We start from the raw sequence: 12,961 nt of genomic DNA, 5'->3' as shown, positions 1-12,961 counted from the left end.
CGCCTGTACCGGACCGGGACCGGCAACGGAATCATAACCCTCGGTGCTGCGCCCGCACCTCGCTCAGCCAGTGAGCGGGAACCGGTCTGTATGTGGGATCTGAACCCTTGGTGGGAGCGCCACCGCACTCCCAAGCGGCGCACTGTAGCAGTGCACCACCGGGCCGGCCCAAAGTTGTACTGTTTGAGACAAGATCTGGAGTAGCTGCCGTAGACATGCTGTCATACTTTTTCGTTTTCTGTAATGCATGTGTTACTCTGTGAATTCACTTTGCTCATTTATTTTTTCTAGTCTTCCCCTGCTACACTGGAATGTAAACAACATGACAGCAAGGGCATTGCCTGTGTGTTTCATTACTGTAACCCCATTACTCAGTGGTGCCAGATTTTTAGATCTAATTTAGACAGACTTGTTAAATAAGTGAATGAAAAATCTGTTTTTAATATTCTTGTGAATGTTTTCTGACAGGCACATATGATTGTAAATCATTGCTTTTGAGTTAAAGGTTGGAATTGACAATTACTGATTTCAAATGCATATTTTGTTTCTGTTTTGTAAACCTAGTTTTACCTTTGTTTTATGTAGAGCAATCAAGCAAATTTGACAGTATCTTTGCCACTTAATTTTATTTCTCAAATATAGATTTTTTTTTCTTTTGGCATTGAAGGCTTTACTACCACTATAATGCATTAAATAACTCCATAAATTAAGAAATAGCTGTCAGGAACAATCATCAAAGTATAGTAGAATTTCAGTCTGTTGTTGCCTTTAAGTACTTTAGAATAACAGAAGTAGAAACAAACTTTGATTTTCTAGGGGATTTTAAAGATGTGATTTAGGAATCTGACTTGTGTGATATATGTTGACTGTTACATTGATAACTTAACTTGCTTCTAGTTCTTGTTACATGACCCTGGGCAAGTAATTTCCTTTCTCTTGGCCTCAGTTTCCTCACTTGTAAAATATGAGGGTTAGACTAGACAGTTCTCCTATATTCTTAAATGTTAAAAAAAAGTTGGTGACATTTACTAACACTAATTGTCATGATTATTGTCAACAAATATAGCTCAGTTGAGGAAGAAGATCCCCAATTATTTTAGGTTTCTTTAAACCTCTAAAATTGTGCCTCCCCCATGATATTATGATTTCTTTCTCAATATGTTTTTATGTGCTACAAGCTTGTATGTACTGCTATGTCTGTCTTAAGGGAATCTTTTGTAGATTTCATGACTTGTATTGCTTTCGGAGTTATTTTATGATTTGAGTGTTATGTTTGTGTGATGTCCTGAACCAAGATAGAAACTGACTCGCCATCCTTACATAGAGGATTTTGTCTCCAGAGGAGGGAAATGATATCCAAGGAATATGGATGAAAACCATAGATAATAGCAGAACTCATAGGGTCATTGCCTAAAAGTGCTTTGTGTGGAAAAAGCAAACTCAGTTTCTCCTACTCTCCTTTCACAATATACTTCTGACACCAGATATGTAGGGATTTCTTTCTGCCAGCAACCAAGCAGTCATTTCTCCAGTGGACATCTGTTGGGTGTCCTTTAGTTCAATTCTGATTCTATCCACCTGGAGTTTGTGTCAGATCTCATAAGTTGAGGCTAAGTCCCATAAAACTGAGCCCACTTCATACACCAGTCACAAGTCCAGACCTCTGGAATTTTTCTCTGACTGGCTTCAAGTTGGGGTTCCCACAACCCCGTCTTTAGGCTTAATTTGCTAGAGTGGCTCACAAAACTCAGGGAAACACTTATTTACATTTACCAGTTTATTATAAAGGATATGGTTTTGGGGTATGTGACTGTCCCAGCACATGGATGAATTCTTGTTCACCTTCTTGCAAACCTTCTCAAGTTCAGCTGTCCAGAAACTCTCCGTACTAAGTTTTCTTGTCTTTTTTTTAATGGAGACTTCACTGGATATGCATGAGTGAAGCATGGAACAACTGTGTAGAAATGTGGTTGGACAAAAAAGGGTATTATCTAATACTAATGGACTGAGTGTGGAATCTTGGCCTCTCTGTGCAGCATTCCTTCCTCCCAGGTATGGGGCAGGACCCCTTCTGAAATGGGAATCTTATGACTTACAATCAGACAAGTTAGATCAGAGAATTTCTTTATAGCCAGCTTCAAGACAGAAAGATGGGGAAGATTAGTTCTATGGCCTGCCATGGGGGGAAAAAAGGGCAAGAGAAAGAGAGATTCTCTTTTCTGAGGCCTAAAGGGCTGTGTTTATTGTTTTAGTCACCTAGTAAATAACAAGGGCTATGGGAGTTATGAGCCAGGAACCATGGACAAAATCAGAATATATATCATAATACCACATGCTTACTTTGTGTTTCAGGAAAGGCTAGGAAGAGTTAGGTTTAAAGAGAAATTTAGGTGGAGAAAGCCATATTTTGAAGTTGGGACAGAACCAGAATATGTGTCAAAGAAGCAGGGAATCATCACGCTTTTATTTTGTTTAAAAGTGGAAAGTCTTCTTTTGGTTCTCATGAGTTGCTTGAATTCTGATGGCAGTTCATTTAACAAAGTTATCATTGGTAATTGAGGCAAAATTTGCTGTCCCTGATGTATCTTACTACTTTTCCTTTTCTTCCTAGGCAGCAATCATTAGTAGAGTTCAGTGTAGGATTGTGGCTTTGGATCTGCGAAGTCATGGTAAGTGAAGTTCTTTTTTTTTTTTTTTTTTCCTTTTTGTCTTTTTTCGTGTCCGGCAACGGATCGCAACCCTTGGTGTCGCGCCCGTACCGGACCGGGACCGGCAATGGGATCGTAACCCTCGGTGTTGCGCTCGCACCTCGCTCAGCCATTGAGTGAGAACCGGTCTGTATGTGAGATCCGAACCCTCGGTGGGAGCGCCACCGCGCTCTCAAGCGGCGCACTGTAGCAGTGTGCCACCGGGCCGGCCCCTTTTTTTAAATTTTTATTTATTTTTTATTATTATTTTTTTTTTTGTAAGTGAAGTTCTTAATTAGACATTGACTGACTCAGTGACATAGTCACCAAGCCCCTTTGAATAGTCTTAAATATTAGAGATTTCAGTGTGGCCATAAAATAACCCAGTCTATTTCATCTGGGCATTTTGGGAGAAGTCTTTATAAATATGAGTGTGTACATATGAAAAAATATTTTAGTATATATTATATAACATTTTTGTATAATATATGTGTGTGCATGAGTGTGTGTATGTATTTTTTTAAGCTAGGAAAATGTCCTTTAAAGTAATCAAATTCTGATGCTGATAATGTGTAAGGAATATGGATAAATTTTTGCTAGGCTACTGTAATTATTCTCCTTAGAGTAGCTATCTATAAAGATTTGTCTGTAATGTAGAAAATCCTTGCTAATTCATAATATAAAATTATAAAGTCCACATTTTATTGTCCAAATGCAAGATTTAAAAAAATTTTTTTGGTTTCATAATTTTTATTCTTAGAAATTTAATTTTTAAAATATTTTCTTTTTAGGTGAAACGAAAGTCAAGAATTCTGAAGACCTGTCTGCAGAAACAATGGCAAAGTAAGTAACCAAACATTGCTTATACATTGCCTGGCTCCCATAATTATGATAAGTAGTAGTCTACTAGTCTACTCTCCTGGTGAGATTGCTGGACAATAATTAACACAGAAAATTTTACTTTTGTTCTTTCTCCTTTACTTTTGGTTTCTCCTTAATATTTAATCTTGAAAAAGAAACCTTCCATCTTTCCTGGTATATCCAATGTGATGGTCATCAGATAAAGCACTTGAAAATTCTTCAATGCACAGTTTAGTTTGTGCAGACTTTTGAAAAGTTTACTTCTGTTGATGGAGATGAATAGAATCTGGATATCTATCGTGAACTCATGCTTGGGAAAGTGGTTGGTATGCAAGAGGCCTTGAGAGTATGGTCTTAACATATCCTGCCTTCATTCTTTATTCAATGTCATAGAAAAATGAGAATGGAGTATTAAAGAATAACTAACTAATTATACCCTGGATCCCAAAGTAAAAAATGAATGTAGCATATACAGTGGGTCTCAAACCTGCTTACTCATCAGAATCATCTCATAAATTATTAAAAATACAGATGATTTGGCCCTACCCAACCTATTGAATTAGTACTTCTAGCAGTGGGCTCTAGGCATTTATATTTTGATAAAGCTCTGTAAAGGAATCTGATGGAGCCAGTCCCATGACTGGTACTTGGGAACCACTCACGGGAAACACATGATAGTGTAAACAGTATTCTTCTAATTACTCTGCTTCACTACCTGCTCTGTCAGGTATTTGGCCAACTTTGACCAAAAATATCTTGCACCCTCTTAGTTTAGCAGCTTTAATACAGGAGTAAACTGTTTTGACTTTAGAGCCCAAACTGATGTGGCATCAATATTTTTTTATAATAGGTATTATTTGTGTGCTTTCTGACAGGCTTTATTAAATATAAAGTAAGCATTTATTATGAATAAGTAATTGACTTAATTTGTTTAATCATTTATAGAAATTAATCCACATTATTAACCCTGTAATATAGATATTACCCCTTTTTTCCAGATGAGGAAACTAGCTCATATACGTGGAATAACTGAGGTCACACAGTCTATAGATCCAATTTGTGGCTGCATAGTGCTTGGTAGAAGAGAGAGCGAGATTACAGTGTAATATATAGTATGAATACCATTTCACTCAATGAACATATGCCTGAGAAACTATGAAAAGGGAGTCAAGAATCTGTTCCCTTAATTATTTCTACTGCCTCTGCAATATGAGAACAATACTGAAATAGTCAAGCATATTAGTGATACCTGTAGAAAGATTTGTGAATGATTATTAAGTATTTAAAGGGTTTCTTGACTTCTGACCAAAAAAAAAGTGAAATACATCATCTAAGTGGCCAGGCAGCTACACAAATGGATGAAGATGGCTTCATTGACATTCAGAGGAAATTGAAGAATTAATTGAAGACCTTAAGGAAACTTTGACTAATAATAATGGATCAGTCTGAGTCCAATCAGGAGAGGGAAACTACACAGAAATTTGAATAGAGAAAGTTTAATATAGAGTTAGTCACTATAACGGGATTGGAGTAATGAGGGATTGGCTAGTAAGAAGTAAAGAATACTCTAAATAATATAGGAATAGTAGATGTAAGGAGCAACCATTACTCCTCAGGCTGAGATAGAGCACTCAGGGTTGAGATCTAGACCTTGTTGGAGAAGGCATGATCATGGCTTACCAAAGGGCACAACTTGCTGGAAATCTGCCCTCTAGGGTATAGGGGAAGTTGTTCATGGAGAGAGGTATCTCATCAGAAGCACTTTGCTTCTAAAACCCTGGGTTGGAGAGGGATGGAGTGCTGGAGAATCTGCCTGTGCTACAGGCATTAGGCATGAGTTGGCATGAGTTGGGCACTGGGGAAGCTGAGTGTATCTCCAGGCCCTCTGTTGATGAGAGGGATGGAGTGCTGGAGAATCTGCCTGTGCTACAGGCATTAGGCATGAGTTGGCATGATTTGGGCACTGGGGAAGCTGAGTGTATCTCCAGGCCCTCTGTTGATATAGCTTAATATTATGACTGCTGACAATGGAAAAATGTTTTAAATGCCTCAGATCCAATTTTTGTAGAATAGGCAATGAAGGGTGAATTGGAGATGAGAGGCAATAAGTTGATTGCTGGCATAAAAAAGTTAAAAATATATATATAAAAATCATCCACAGTAGATGAAGATGATGACCAAGAAGGGCCAGCAAAGTGGATTCTTGTTGAAATTATGCAAATAATAAAACATTTGTATGATTTCTGAATTCATTCACTCAATGAAACAAAAATCTTGGAGTAGGTATATTTAATGGGGGTTTTCAAGTTGTGTCAACAACATGATTTTTATCTTACATATCAACAGCAGAATCTAAACCATACATGAGAAAGTATGTGAAAAAGAGAGCCAAGATTTGAGCTCAGGTCATTCTGATATTCCAGTTTCTGTTATGTCTGTAATATACCATATTGCTTCTCAGAAAATGAACCTAGTATTAAAATATGTTGGAATCCCCTTAGAAAGCATCTACCAAAATTGTGATATATCCAGTTACAGACTAGATTTGTAAGTAACCCCTGCTAATTCATCTTTATTTTATTTCTCTGGATTTTCAAGACATATTTCAAGTAAGTTACTTGGTGACTGAATACTTTGCCTAGCGTTAATAAGAATAAATTTTGCCTGGTGGTAGATGATCAAGATATTGATCATAAACACCTTTAACCTGGGTAAATATACCTGTCCTTAGCTTAGAAATGATATTAAGTTGGTGTGTTTCAGACCTTCTCTACCTTCTTGCATGAAGCAAATATCACAGAACCCCTCCAACTAAGTTAATGTGTATTTTAAGGACACCTGGACTAAGATAATCTTCCATAGAATCCATTTATTTTACTTATTGTATCTATTACCAACCAAAAGTTTCTTGGAATTTTTCAAGAATTATTCTAGAAGTTATACCTTGATATTTAATATAAACATGTTCTAACTTATCTTTTCTTTTCTTTCTAAATTTGCCCCCAAAATCACATCCAATGTGGTTTTAGATTAATTAATTGAGCCTGTAATTTTTTTTCTGGTCTGTCATTTTGATATGCAGAATTCACTTTGGAATACTACCTGATTTTATTTTTCAGAAACACTATATAGTTTTCCTCTATGTTATTTACTCCAAAGATCACTTATTAATCTAATCTTTGTTCCTGATGTTTTCCAGTAGTCTTTGAGAAAAGGCATCATGGTTTTGACTTTAGGGAGTTACCCTGCATCTACAGTGCCCAGTGCCAGTGGGAAATCGGTTTAAATATGCTTCAATGGGATAACAGGAATCTGCAGCTCTTTTTAACCTTGGTAGAAATGCAGCAATATTTTGATAGACCCAATGGTATTAATTGACTTGGCCAGTTCTTGTAATTAGTAGATGTGTCCTCAGTTTTGCCATCTGTAAAATAGTAAAACAGATTATTCCAGGCAAGGCCGTTGAAGGATTACATGAGATGATGTTATAGGAAAGTTCATAGTATGTAATAGGCACTGAATAAATATTAGTTCTCTTTTCTTCCCCCCATATCATTTTGTCTTCCACAGAGATTTTGCATTTAGTGTAGAAGCAGCACTGGTGTCAAAGAAGCATGGACTTTTCTTAACTATATTATCTCTTTAGATGACTGCCTAAACTGCTTTACTTTCCATCTTACTCTTAAATTTAACTCCAAAGGAATATTAAACCATTATTTGCTTTCCCTTGTAAAATTTGGTGGCCTCCTTATCTCAAACATTGAGATTGTCTGCAGATGCTGCAGCTACCCTATTCACACCTATAATTGTTGTTTGGGATTTTTAAAATTAGTACCTGTAGAATTAGTAACGTTTGCACTTGCCAATATGAATACACATATTTGAAAGTCTCTATCCCTACATCAATATCTGTTATAGTTGGTGTGTGAGTGCTTGAGGTATGTAGTGACAGCATGACAAAACTGGTTTTTTGAGGTTGACTCTTCCACTTCCAAAAGAAGGCAAGAGACCCAGTGGTCTCTAGAAACTCACCTTACTATTCTTATCACACCTATTGCTACAGCAGAGAAGGCATACATGCAAATAAAAACCAAAGTTCATGGGCCGGCCCGGTGGCGCACTGGATAAGTGCGCCGCTTGGGAAGCGTGGCGGCGCTCCCGCCCGAGGGTTCGGATCCCACATGCAGACCGGTTCCCGCTCACTGGCTGAGCGAGGCGCGGGAGCGACACCGAGGGTTGCGATCGCGTTGCCGGTCCCCGGTCTGGTGCGGGGGCGACACTGAGGGTTGCGATCCGTTGCCGGACACGGAAAAAGACAAAAAAAAAAAACAAAAAAAAACCAAAGTTCATACTTTAGTTCTCATTTTCAAAGCTATAAAGTTTGACTTCGTTAAATAGATCTGATCATAATTGAAGACTAGAACAGAAGCCAATAAAAATTAGCTCTGAACATCTTTCTTGTTTCTCAGGGCAGTATACTTACATTTATGTTCATCCTTCAAGTATATATGAGAAATTCTAAATAATAATTAACATTTCTATACCACTTTACTCTTTTAAAGTAGTTTCACATTCACTTCTCAGTTAATCCTCAAAGCAATCCAGAGCAGTAACTGATATTCTTGTCTTCATTTTATAGATCTTGAAACTCAGTTTCTGAGAGATTAAGTAACTAATCCAAGATCACATAGTAAAAAATAAACTAGGTCTAGGACTCATCTTGTTACTTCAAACTTCACTACATTATAATGCTAAATGTAATTATTTCCCTGTTTTATAGATAGGAAAATTAAGGCATAAAGCAGTTAAACAATTTGTCCAGAGTTTCAAGCTTAGGTTCAAAATAAAGATGCATGTTTATGTAATTTTACTGAATGTGTGGAATGGGGAAAGTGTGATGTAAAGGAAAATCAGAAAATTTGGGTCCATAGCCAACCATTTATCAGGAGAACTAGATGTTTGGCTACCTGTATAGAGACAGGGGGCACGTCGAGATGTTTACCTAGGTACATTTGAAAATGGCCCAGTGGACCTTTACCGTCTCCCAGGAGTTGCAGACCAAAGGAAGACACTGGAGAAGAAAACTTTTTAAAAGTCTTGTCAGAGGGGCCGGCCCGGTGGCGCACTGGATAGTGCGCCGCTTGGGAAGCGCGGCGGTGCTCCCGCCCGGGGGTTCGGATCCCACATGCAGACCAGTTCCCGCTCACTGGCTGAGCGAGGTGCGGGAGCAACACCGAGGGTTGCGATCCCGTTGCCGGTCCCCGGTCTGGTACGGGCGCAACACTGAGGGTTGCGATCCCGTTGCCGGTCCCCGGTCCGGTACGGGCGCAACACTGAGGGTACCGAGGTTTGCAATCCCGTTGCCGGTCCCTGGTCCGGTACGGGGGCAACACTGAGGGTTGCGATCCGTTGCCGGACACGGAAAAAAAAAAAAAACAAAAAAAAAAAAAAAAAAAAAGTCTTGTCAGAGAGCATTTCCAGTTTTTTTTCTTCTCCTTGCAGAGATGTCGGCAATGTGGTTGAAGCCATGTATGGGGATCTCCCTCCTCCAATTATGCTGATTGGACATAGCATGGGCGGTGCTATTGCAGTTCACACAGCATCGTCTAACCTGGTGCCAAGCCTCCTGGGTCTGTGCATGATTGATGTTGTGGAAGGTAAATCAGAATGATAGACTTATAAAAGATATCAGTGGTGGATTACCATCTTGTTTTAATTTATTGTTGATATCACTCATCTTGAAGTATTACTTACCCTCTGTCTTTATATCTTTTTATAACTTACATTATATAATCATTTTCTCCATGTCATCAGAAACCCTTTATTAACATCTTTTTATGATTGTATAGTATTTTCAATCATATGTATGTCCCATAATTTTATTTAATCATTTACAAAGAAGGGGCCATGTTTTTTATGACCCTGCCCCAAAAGTCACACACTACTGCTTATAAAAGTCAGCCCTATTCAGTGTAGGGGCACTACACTAGGGAATGAATACCAAGAGGCAAAAATTATTGAGGGCCATCTTGGAAGCTGGCTATCATATTAGTCTTCTGAATTTTCTTAAATTGCATCTTAATTTTTTCCCCCAAGCATCACTGAATTCTGCTATTATTGAGGGCAGATATATAGAGTTGACTCAGTAAGTATAAATGCTCAGAATAAGTTAAATGCTGTGGTTAAAATTTCTGTTTAATATCTAGGTACAGCCATGGATGCACTTAATAGCATGCAGAATTTCTTACGTGGTCGTCCTAAAACTTTCAAGTCTCTGGAGAATGCTATTGAATGGAGGTAACCCACAAATCTATGTTGTCTTTATTTTAAGTGTTAGGTTGTAGCTTTCCTTTTTTGTCAGCTCAAGCACCAAGTTCAAAGGAATAGAAGTTCAGGTTCCAAGCTTTATTATAATAGCATGTGAGGGAAAATTGATGTAAAGAGCAGAATTTTTAAAAAATATTTTAAATATTTCAGACGTCTCAGTTTTCTAAAGCTGAGACATCCTTTTCCCACTACATTTTATTACCTCCTAGAATCTTAGTTATTGTGGATTATCTGCTGTCTAGCTGTTTCTGCCTCTAAGGTGAGAGCTTGTACTAGGTGATCTCTAAGGCCTCTTCTACCTCTAGTGCTCAAGAGTTCTAGGTTCACTTTCTGTGTTCCGGATAAAATGATGGAGAAACAGACAATGGGTGTAGGGTCTGTTCTCCTAAATCTATTTGGGTTTTGGGTAGTTTTTATAGAAATCATTGACAGAATTAGCTATGGCTTCCACTTAAGTAAAGGCTATTCAGTCATGAATTTATTTATTAATTCAGTCAGTCATTTGCTTAAATGTTTATTAAACACTTACTTTGTGGTAAAAGGTGAAGATTCAAAGATGAGTAAAACACTGTCCCTCCCCAAAAGCAGATCAGCCCTGCAATAAAATATTTTCACCATCCCATCTTCCTACATATTCTTCAAAATCCATCTCCAGAATGCTTTTCTAACTCCTCCAAACCACCAGATAACTCCCTCAGCAAAACTGCTAGAGACTTTTAAGTCTATATGATATTGTACTTTTAACCCCTTAAGTCTTCCAGTCCTCCCTTTAGGGATATGCTCACATTGTTCATTTTCAATATCTGTCTTAATGCCCTTCCTGCATCATAAGGGCAGAAGGTGTTCTTTATTTCTTATGTACTTTCATACAGCATATAGCATACTGCTGGATGCCCTAGCAGGTGGAACATATCTGTTAACTGAATCAGAGATATCAAGTGGAAATTTAGGACCTGGTAAATATATCCTAGGGAGTTGTCCTAGAACAGAGGTTCTCATGTCGGAAGAGTGCTTGTGTTTGGTGAGGTTGCTTCTACCACCCCTTCCTTGTTCACTATCATGATGCAGGATCCTATTCTCTCAGAAGCACCAAAGATCTGTCTTGGGCAGCCAAAGCATTGAGAATGAAGCTGCTGCTGGCTCGGCATTATCCTCAGGTGCTCTCCCTGCTTCCCCAGTAACAACCAATGAGAAAATTATTCCAGACTTGGCTCAGTTATCTTAAGCCTGTCCTTTTTCCAAACTTTAAAAAGTTATTCAGTAAGCATTTTTTCTAGTACCTAAGATGTGTCAGTATCTGATCAAAGAACTGGGGATGAATCAGGTTCAATTACTGTCATCAGAAAACTGGGAATACAATCAGGTAAACACATAAACACAACACAATGAAGGAAGTGAAGAGGGTATAGAAGAGGAGCAGCCAATCCAGCCTAGTGGTCATGGTAGTCTTTCTCTTAAAGGAAATAGAGTCTTGATTCTAGTGCCAGATGCAGGATAGTGTAAGGGCTCTGTTTGTGGAATATTAAGATGTTTGGGTTCTGTGAGAGTCACTGATTTTTAGAACTCATTTTCCTTCTTTTTTTTTTCTCTTTAGATTTCTATTTTTAAATTCACATGATTTAAAACTGAAAAGGAAAAAATGATATTGAGTGAAAAGTGTGGACAAGAACTGTTGCCTATCTCTTATGTTCCCTTCCAGAGATATTTTCTGCCTGTATAAACAAGTTTGTACGTTCATATCCCCCCTTTAAAATTTTAACCCATATTTAACTGTTCTTCGCCTCACCATTGTCACTTAATAATGTATCTTTTTTTTCTTTAAATTTATTATTATTATTTTTTACATTCTAAGTTTCTGCCTGTATAAACAAGTTTGTACGTTCATATCCCCCCTTTAAAATTTTAACCCATATTAAACTGTTCTTCGCCTCACCATTGTCACTTAATAATGTATCTTTTTTTTCTTTAAACTTATTATTATTATTTTTTACATTCTAAAATGTTGCAGAGCAGATGGGGGGATACAAAGGGAGGGAGAGGGGGTGAGGAGACAGGAGAGAGAGGGGGTGGGGCTGGCTTTTTCTCTGGCCTGGTTGCAGAGGGTGGGGGTGGGTGGGTGTGGCCCCGGCCCATGGCACCCCTCCCATTCTGGCTCAGGAGCCCAGGAGGCTTCTGGCGGCAGCTCAGTCTTCACTGGGTTGGATGTGGACATTGGAGGGGCATGGCTGAGACCTTCTGTCCCCCTTCCCACCCCAGCTCAGGAGCTGGGGTGGCTTTTGGAGGCAGCTTGGTTGTTGCTGGGCTGGATGTGGACTTTGGGGAGGGCATGGTTGAGGCTCTCAGGCCCCCCAGGAGCTGGGGTGGCTTTCGGAGGCAGCTTGGTTGTTGCTGGGCTGGATGTGGACTTTGGGGAGGGCATGGTTGAGGCTCTCAGGCCCCCTCTCTGCCCTGGCTCTGGATCCTGGGGGGCTTCTGGTCCTTCTAGGTTTTATAGATGTTCTTTGGTGGTGTTAGACCTTTACTCGTTAATATCAGAACTTTGTCTCTGATCTGTGTGTTTTTTGTTTTTAATATGAGTTCTTTGTTGGATTATTAGCTATTCCCACAACTTAAAAACTCTGCACCGGAACTAATTTGTTTTCCCTTGGTTACTTCTGAAATGAGGGAACTTCCTGTGGGGACCAGCACTTGAGCTCTGTGGTTGAGCTAAATTGCTACTTCACTGCTGATTCCCTGAAGAAGGGTTTTTGTGCAGCTCGGATTTTAACTGTTGACCTTTTAAGCACTTCAGGGTCTTGTGAGGTCCGATACATCTGGGTTGTGTGGAAACTCTGGTCTGGTTGTGAGTCTTTTCAGCAAACTGCACCCGCTGCAGTTCTGTATTCCTGACCAGTCTCTGCTGAGTGGGCCTGTGCTGATTGGAGGGCAGATCAGCTGTCCATGTGGTGCCCTGGTGTTCCCCCGGTTGGCCCATCACCCCTACTCCCCACATTCCAAACCCTGCCTATGGGGCAGGCCATGCACTAGACCCTTGTGATGACTCACCAGCCTCTGAGTGGCTCTTTTTTTCAATTGTCTGTGGCCCC

At 39.2% G+C, this 12,961-nt stretch overlaps 1 protein-coding gene across 4 annotated transcripts in view; it reads left to right on the top strand.

Moving 5' to 3' along the window:
* Positions 1–12,961, top strand: part of PPME1 (protein phosphatase methylesterase 1) — a 78,807-nt gene that overhangs the window by 41,938 nt on the left and 23,908 nt on the right. For all 4 annotated transcript variants that reach the window (XM_008589356.1, XM_008589357.1, XM_008589358.1 and 1 more), the window contains exons 4-7: positions 2,612–2,669; positions 3,479–3,530; positions 9,051–9,205; positions 9,755–9,845. In XM_008589356.1, coding sequence (XP_008587578.1) covers positions 2,612–2,669; positions 3,479–3,530; positions 9,051–9,205; positions 9,755–9,845 — 356 coding nt within the window. The remainder of the gene's footprint in view (positions 1–2,611; positions 2,670–3,478; positions 3,531–9,050; positions 9,206–9,754; positions 9,846–12,961) is intronic.

This window comes from Galeopterus variegatus, unplaced genomic scaffold (genome assembly GCF_000696425.1).
Source record: "Galeopterus variegatus unplaced genomic scaffold, G_variegatus-3.0.2 Scaffold5396, whole genome shotgun sequence".
Lineage (NCBI taxonomy): Eukaryota > Metazoa > Chordata > Mammalia > Dermoptera > Cynocephalidae > Galeopterus > Galeopterus variegatus.
Note: the sequence above shows the minus strand (reverse complement) of the source record. Positions and strands in the feature narration are given on the sequence as shown.